The sequence below is a fragment of the Propithecus coquereli genome, unplaced genomic scaffold, assembly GCF_000956105.1.
Source record: "Propithecus coquereli isolate 6110/MARCELLA unplaced genomic scaffold, Pcoq_1.0 Scaffold248, whole genome shotgun sequence".
Taxonomy (NCBI): Eukaryota; Metazoa; Chordata; class Mammalia; order Primates; family Indriidae; genus Propithecus; species Propithecus coquereli.
In genome coordinates, this window is record NW_012148041.1 from 1,993,343 (window position 1) to 2,002,106 (window position 8,764).

At 42.8% G+C, this 8,764-nt stretch overlaps 1 protein-coding gene across 1 annotated transcript in view; it reads left to right on the forward strand.

Moving 5' to 3' along the window:
• The window catches only part of MAPK14 (mitogen-activated protein kinase 14), a 91,588-nt gene extending 84,026 nt beyond the window's left edge, over positions 1–7,562 (forward strand). Inside the window, exons 8-10 of the mRNA XM_012646575.1 lie at positions 1–79; positions 4,230–4,403; positions 5,220–7,562. Of these exons, the coding sequence (XP_012502029.1) occupies positions 1–79; positions 4,230–4,403; positions 5,220–5,287 (321 nt within the window). The 3' untranslated portion in view covers positions 5,288–7,562. The remainder of the gene's footprint in view (positions 80–4,229; positions 4,404–5,219) is intronic.
• The last annotated feature ends 1,202 nt before the right edge of the window (positions 7,563–8,764 follow it).

Here is an 8,764-nt window from a genome sequence, read left to right on the forward strand (position 1 = left end):
GCAAGAAACTATATTCAGTCTTTGACCCAGATGCCGAAGATGAACTTTGCGAATGTATTTATTGGTGCCAATCCTTTGGGTAAGTTGACCATATCTTCATCTTGTGGATATTGAATTGATTATAACATAAATTAGAGATTTTAAGAAGAGTTTTCCTTTTGACCAAATAGGGTATCATTAATTAAATCTTGGAAGGTGATAAATATGGCATTTATTATCTGTGTTTGTATTGTCAGATTTTTAAAAAATCACATGACATGCTTATGTATTTATATGATCACAGAATTTCATGGGGGAAGTGGACTGGTCCCGTGAAGAAAGGAGAGAGAGTAATGAGAATGTTGGGAGGAAGGATTGGAGAGGCAGGGAGAAGAAGGTTCACAAGAAAGCCTGTGACTTATTCACAGCTGCCGCTGATTTATGGTGTCCCAAGCTGAGGGTAAAAACAACCGAAGGACAGATGGGTGTTCAGAGGACCCGCCCAGAGCTCCCTGCAGTGTGCTCTGCTCTGCCTGTCGCTGCCCAGTGAGTCCTACGCACTCCCATACTTCCCCCTCCCCCGTTCTTCCTCTGCCTCTCAAAGGCTTAACCATCCTCTCTTCTTCGCTGAGCAAATTTGCTACCTCAGACTGTAAGGAATGGCACTGTCTTCCTTCCTGCCACCGTCACCTTCAGGATCCTTGACAAAGGGAAGTGACAGTGGCAGCTGAGGATATGTATTGCCTTGACTAAAAAGTAGTTGCTTTATTCTTGAAAGCTGGGGGCCGACGTGTGCTTCGGATGGCCCTGAAGCTGCTTTGCCCGGGGCTCTGATTCCTGACTCTGGGAGGATGCAGTGGACGGTGCTTTGAACAGCAGACACGGAAGGTTCAGACCAGGACCTCCCTGCGGTCAGGAAGGGAGGGATGCTACGATAACTGGTATAATCAGCCTTCTCACTGTTTTGAAGACTGTGTTATAGTAGCATGTTTTAAAATCTCGCTGCATTTCTTTTAATCTGTGTGGGTCATCTCTCTGCTTACGTACGAGTCCCAGCATCTATGCGTCAGGTGTAGTTTTGCCCTTTTGAGGGCTGACAGCCACGGTGACCTCTTCAGAAGCTGGGGTGAAGGCTGGGTGGTTTTGCCTTTTTAAGTTCTTCGTCCATAGTGCTTGTGAGAGGAGTTTCGGTGTTGCCGCGTGCTAATTCTTACAAGAGCAGAGGTGCTCGTGCTCTTTGAAGTGCCGGCAGTTGCGGTTGAGTTCACGTCCGATCTCAGCAGGGTCTCTCTCACGTCCAAGGATGAATCCACAAACTCATCAGGGGTATGTAGGATTCTACTGGTATTAGGTTTGTGCTTCCCTGGCGTGCTCTCATTGGCTTTCTATGATTTATTTGAGCTGTATTATGTAGTTCAAGGATCTGTGAGAAGCTCTCTTTGAACCTTAAGTATTACAGGATGTTGGGAAAATAATGTTGTATACTGGTAGCTTTATTGTCTGCCATTCTGTTCTGAATTTTCTTCTTCTTATCAGCCCTAAGTTTTAGACATGGCAGTGTTTGACTCCCGTTAAGAGACACAAAAAGATTTGTTAATTAATTTTTCTTGAGGGAGGGGAGATGTGTGTGTCCCAGCAGCTTATTTGGGCTGCATACTTCCTGATAGGTATCTCCATTCTCTGCAATCATGACATATAAACATTCTAAAAAACTAGATACCACTTAGCAATAGAGACTGCTGAGGAGTTGAATGGAGGCTTTGGTCCATCTGATGTTCAACACTATGCTTCTCAGAGCTTAAACGTGGCCAACAGCCTGTTGCCAAACAATGTCATATAAAAAAGACTCTCCTGTTGCTTGGCAGACAGAAACAGCATTGCTGATCATGAGCTTGTGCTCAGCGTACTAATTGAGCAGGAGTACACCAGCAATATAAATATTAACAGCTCTGTTTTGTCAGTCACTAACTTTGCTTCACTGCTATTCCCAGAACATGAATTAAAACTAAAATTACCCTCTTATGTTAGTGTATATATTTATATCGGCCAAGATCTTTAAGGAATCTTTTTCTCACCCCTGACCTTATTCCTCATCAAGTTATTGGTTATGAGGACATGGTAATTTTTACCCTAGGGGCGGCAAAGGCTTATATAATCCATGTTCTATTATAAAACCAAGAGCTGATAAGATTTCATTTTCTAAGAAGAGAAGACCATCAGAGGAATATATATCCAGGCAGTTCTCCCGATACTATACTTTAAAGCTGCGGTCCCCAACCCCTGGGCTGCGGCCTGGCAGCAGTCTGTGACCTGCTAGGAACCTGGCCATGCATGACAGCCTGAGCTTTGCTCCCCCACCCCCAACCCCATCCCGTGGGAAAATTGTCTTCCATGAAACTTAGGAACTGGACCTCACAGCAGGAGGTGAGCAGCAAGCAAGCGCGGGAAGCTTCGTCTGTATTTACCGCTGCTCCCCATTGCTCACATCACCACCTGAACGCCAACTTTCTTTCCTCTACCCACACTCCACCCCACCCCCGTCCGTGGAAAAATTGTCTTCCATGAATCCAGTTCTTGGTGCCAAAAATGTTGGGGACCACTGCTTTAAAGTGTAAACTTATGAAGTTGAATAGTCATTTTGTTTCTGTGTCCCCATGAAACCTGTATTTCTCCTGTGGATCACTTTGGAAGTCAGGCTGCAGGACAGGATATTTTTTTACAGCCTCCAGTGTACACAGCAGTAGATCTCTTCAGGAAGCTGTCCTCTTCGCTACGCGCCCCCCACCCCTGCACCTTTAAGAAAGAATTGGCAGTCTCAAAAGCCTTTCTATTTCGCCACAGTGGTAATAACTGTGGTCATGGCACAGTTCATGGCAAACTTCCCAAACTTTACCATGCTGACAACCCAAAACATCCTCATTTGAAAGATAGAATTAGAAAAATCACCGTTTTATAACCCCTAATGAAATAATTGCTTTTGGGAAAGAAAATCAATGGATGCAAAAAGCCGTAAGTCAGAAGAATTGGTATTCACTTGGTGCCAAAATATCCCACAGATAACTGGCTCGGGGCAAAGAGGAAACAGCCCAGTGATCAAATTTAGCATCGTCAATAGTGGAACAAACGGCCTTAATGCACTAACAAGTACACAGTATTACCTATGAAATATTTTTGCCAAAAATGTTTAACCTGATTCTTACGAAAGTTGTAGATCTAACTTCTGTTTTACGGGAAGCACAGAGGATGGAGGAAAGCAAGGTAGTACATACATAATAGCACAAAGAAGCATCAGACAGATATGATGGGTATTCTCAAGACAACTGGAGGCTCTTTTCAGGTCAAAACCAGGAAATAACAGGGATTAGAGGTTATGCTAGATTAAGAGAGACAAAAGAAACCCGATCAATGCAAGGCCCGTAATTGAATCCTGATTTGAACAAACCAGCTCTAGAAGACAACTTTGGAATAATTGGAGAAATTTTAACATGAACTGTATTTTAGATGGTATTTGGAAATTATTTGTCAGATATGGTAACAGTATTATGATTATGTAGGAAGATGTCTTTGCGCTGAAATAATTTGGGGAGATAAGTGTCATGTTTATAATTTTATTTTAAAATTATTCAGAAAAAGTACATATAAAGAAATATAAAATGTTGAATCTGCATGGCGGGTATATGAGTGTTCACTTTAGTATTGTTTTTACTTTTTTGTTTCTGTATATTTGAAATTTTTCATAGTGAAAAATTTAAAAATTCCTTTCTTTCAAATACTATGTCTTACCCTCATCCCCATGCAAAACCCTGAATTTGTTCATTATTTAGAGATCTGTTTGTTGAATACTTATTTGCCATGTGTTAGTAAATAAACAGTGAAGGGGGACAAAAAAAAACCCAGAGCAAAAAACCAGCCCTACATACCCCTTCTAGATTGCTTTCTCTGTAAGCTTTTGCTTCAGTACAGTTTGACTACACTGCTAGCAGTTTGACATTGATATTCCATAAAAGCTTGTTCTAACAGAATCCCAGTTATTCCTTAAATTCTTTTTAGTAATGTATTCTTAAAATATACAAAATATATATACACACATACATATAAAGGAGAAAAGATAACATATCCTAGAGTAGATATTTTGGAGGAGAATTCTTTGGGTACGAAGGGTTAAAACTGTGTTTTCTTGATAAGGCTTAATTTTTTGTAACATGTTAAAAAAACTCTCCTTCTTCCCTTTGGCTGTGTAATACCGATAGCCGTCGACTTGCTGGAGAAGATGCTTGTGTTGGACTCAGATAAGAGAATTACAGCAGCCCAAGCCCTTGCACACGCCTACTTTGCTCAGTACCATGACCCTGATGATGAGCCAGTGGCCGACCCTTATGATCAGTCCTTTGAAAGCAGGGACCTTCTCATAGATGAGTGGAAAAGTAAGTCCTGAGGTCAATTAACGTCTGTCTTGAGAACTTAGATTTTAAAATCTTGCCTAGGTGAACCACTAACCAAAAGCTGTGGGAAAAATAAAAACTCAGTGGTTGTAACTTGCTAAAACTTGTAGTTGTGGTCTCTAATGCAGAATGAATATGTTCCCCTGATAGAAACTATCTGTTGTAGATTATACCCTTTCTGGGCCTTGGCGATGCTTATGCCTGGTCTGATTTCGCACACAGCCCCTCACAAATGTGCATGGAGCTTTGAGGTTCTCAGAGTCTTTGCATTCACAGCATCTCTCTGAGACAAGTAGGGAATTAGGGCATTTTTACAGTTTTACAATTGATAGAACCGGGGTAAAGAAAGTTTGTATCTTATCTATTACCTTACGCCTAGTTAGGGACACAGCCAGGAATGGAACCACGTCTCCTGTGTCCAGTCTCATCATATTCTTTGCGTGAAACACAAGTCCAGAACTCCAGTCAAGTCCAAAAAGACTACGTGTTGAAGTTGGGAAGCAAGAGTGCTCTGTTATTCTTGAGCACCCTCTCCAGAGGGCTTTAAAGAGGAGGCACTCAGCAATGAAAGAAGTGAGAAAAAATATTTTTTGATTTTTGTGTGTATCCTTGAACTTCTGTGTAATCACATGTGTTCATTAGGATATCACACACAAGCAGTGAGGCAGTTATTTGAAGTAGCCCACATAGCACTATCCCGGACAGACAGGAAGGTTCTCGAGCTTAGAAGTCAGAGTACTTGCCAGCAAAGAGAATCGTCTGAACTCTCACATCCTACCTTTCCTTCCCAATTTCTAGGCCTGACCTACGATGAAGTCATCAGCTTTGTGCCGCCACCCCTTGACCAAGAAGAGATGGAGTCCTGAGCACCTGGTTTCTGTTCTGTTGATCCCACTTCACTGTGAGGGGAAGGCCTTTTCCTGGGAACTCTCCAAATATCATTCAAGTGCCTCTTGTTGCGAAGACTTCCTCCATGGTGGAAGGGGTGTGTGTGTGTGTACATGTATGTGTCTGTCTTTGTGGGAAGGTGAGAGGGTAATATGAGTAAACTATGATCACAGTGACTTCACATGGAATTACAGATGCTCCATGGCAAGCCTCCACTTCTTCTTCATTCTGAGAGTCAGCTCGGGCAGACAAGAACTGCCATCTTGTTAGGAAAATGTTAAATGCAAAGTACAAAAATATTAATTATCCCTATCGCAGTCATGCTTTTGCCACTTTGGCTTCTCCCGTGGCCCCACCTTGATGGTAGACTTGACCACGTCCACAGTGGCACCGCGAAGAGGCTCAAGTTTTCTGGTTGCTTCAGACGCGAAGCCATCCCTCAGCGATGCGTGCAGCCAAAACGGACCAACTGGCCTCTGTTAACTTGCTTAGTATGGTTCTCGGAACTCAACAGGTGTATTTGAAACTGTAAATATGTTTGTGCCTTAAAAGGAGAGAAGACAGTGTAGCTAGTTAAAAGACTGCCGCTGCTGAAGTTCTGAGCCGGGCAAGTAGACAGGGCTGTCGGACGGCTGCTGTAGGCCTGAGGTAGCCAGGCGGCCTTTGGAGGAGGCAGCCGTGTGTGCATGTGTGCGTGTGCGTGCGTGTGTGTGTGTCTCTCTCTCTCCCCCTCACCTCCAGGTGTTGTTGCCATTTCTCTGCTTAGCCCTCACCTTCAGTGCAGAGGTTTTGTGAGTATTGGCCCCAGTAGTCAGAGCCAGGTTCTCGCTGTCAGTGTACTTCCTGTGTGCTCTTTGTTTCTAGCAGAGTGGGGATGTGTTCTGCACGTCTTGCTATTTGAGCATGCACAGCTGCTTGTCCTGTTCTCTTCGGGAGGCCCTGGTGCCAGGCAGGTTTGCCCGTGAAGACTTCTTGGATAGTTCAGATCCTGTGTCATGTCAGCGGATGTTTGGGCAAGTGACGTCATCCTCTCTTCAGCCCCCAGTGCTATTTTGTGTTGAACACAATTGATACTCCAGGTGCTTTGGATGTGAAAACCGTGAAAAAATGGAACAGATGGATGTATAGCATTTTCGTTCTTGCCATCTTTCAACAAACTATTTTGGGGGAGCTAACGTGGGAAAGATCAGGACTTTCCCCAAGAATATCCCAAACTTTGGAAAACAAGTTGTTCTCTTTTCTCCCACTAACCAATGCCAAGAAATGCTGAAAATAAAAGTGAAAAATAAACATCATGAGGCCAGAAACTCCTTTTGCTATCTTTCTCTAAATGTAGTTTTAAAAAAAAAAATAGTAATAAGGTGTCTTTTCCACTCCTCTATGGAAAAGGGTCTTCTTGGCAGCTTAACATTGACTTTTAGGGCTTGGTTTGGGGAGAAATAAGTTTTGTTTCAGAATTTTATATAGCGTAGGAATCCTTTGAGAATGTGATTCCTTTTGATGGGGAGAAAGGGCAAATTATTTTAATATTTTGTATTTTCAACTTTGTAAAGATGAAATATCCTCAGGGGTGGAGAAGAGTTGTTTTCATAATTTTCTGAATTTTAGGCATTTTGTGCTACATGAGGGCCCACATATTTAAGTCTTTTGTGTAATAAGAAAGTGTAAAGCCACTTCCAGTGTTGGCCGTGTGACAAAATCATGTATCTGGGCCAGTGTGTTTCCATTTCTCTGTCAGCGCAGTGCCGCACGCACTCCAGAAGGCCAGGGTAGACCCCTGAATCAGCTGGAGCGAAAGGAAGGAGGCAGGCGATGGTGGTCCCACCTCCCCGGGATTCTCCCCTCTTTCAAGGAAAGCGAACGTAAAGGCCTCATCTCCTTTATATGCACTTCAAATCCTCCCCATCCACAGCAAGATGAATTTTATCAGCTATGTTTGGTCGTAAATGCTAGTGTGATTTCCTATAGAAATACTGCTCTGAATATTTTTTAATAAAGATCTTTGCACATGTGACCACATACGTGTTAGGAGGCTGCATGCTCCAGGAGCCTGGACTCTAAGCTGGAGCTCTCGGAAGAGCTCTTTGGTTTCTGAGCATAATGCTCCCATCTCCTGATTTCTCTGAACAGAAAACAAAGGAGAGAATGAGGGAAAGTGCTATTTTATTTGTATTCATGAACTTGGCTGTAATCGGGTATGCCATATAGGATGTCAGACAATACCACTGGTTAAAATAAAGCCTATTTTTGAAAATCAGTTTCTCAAATCTGTTATGTTTTTCTCTTGATTGTTTTTATTTAATGTGCAATATGGCATCATATCGGTGTTCTTTCAATTGTGGCCTGGCATGTTTCTGACAGATCTTAATACTATTCTTAAAATTTAGAAAACGTTGATATGCTCCTTAGCTGTACATTTTATGGTGAAGAGAATCTGGGTCTGTGATGTGAATGGGTAAAGCAAAGAGCAAATCAACAAGGTATCACATGGCAGGGTCTGTATCAGACAGGGGGGTGTGAGGGCGGCCTAGGACAGGTGTCGGCAAACTGTGGCCCGAGGGCAAAATCCCAGCTACCACCTGTTTTGTGTAGCCTGCTAAGAATGATTTACATTTTTTAATGGTTGGGGAAAAAAAAACCAAAAGAAGAACGGCATTTTTGTAGCATGTGAAAAATAATGTAAAACTCAAATTTCGATGTTCATAAATAAAGTTTTATCAGAACATAACCACACTTATTTATGTGTTGTCTGTGGCTGCTTTTGTGCTACAGTGACAGAGTTGTAGTCGCAACACAGACCATAGGACCTACAAAATGTAAACTATTTACCGTTTGGCCCCTTAAAGAAAATGTTTGCCGACCCTTGGCCTAGGGCTTCAGTTTCTTCATCTATAAAGTGAAGTTTAAGCTCTTTTCACCTTTGGCATTCTAGACTATCTATAAGCAGTATATTTTTATCTTAAAATTGCCAGATAGAAGGTTGGGTGTATACATATATGTGTACATTGTTTACAGGCTTATAAGCAAATGTATTTTATGATGGTTTTGTCTTAGCTGGCTATGGCCTTCGAAAATGCTCTTCAAAACTACTGAATTGCATCATGAGATTAAGGAGCCAAGAGGTCTCACAGCTCAGTTCACAAGGAGTGTTGTGCCAGTGTGCTTCCTTTCTCAGTGTCCCAGGAATGACACCTGACAGGTGTCCCAGAGTAGATTGTGAGGCCCAGCCTGTGAGGATATTGAGAACATGCAGCTGGGGTTTTGTCCCATGTTGGCTGGTCCCTGGCGGGCGGCTGGGAATGATGGCAGTGATGGAAAGCAAACCAAGCACAGGCTCCTTTCGTGTCGTGACTTCTTAACGGGGTGAGAGAAAGGGGCCCCAGTCGTCACATGGGGTGCTTTAGCTCCTGCAAGGACCACACAGTTGCAGGAAATGTTTTGCCTTCGCATTCCAG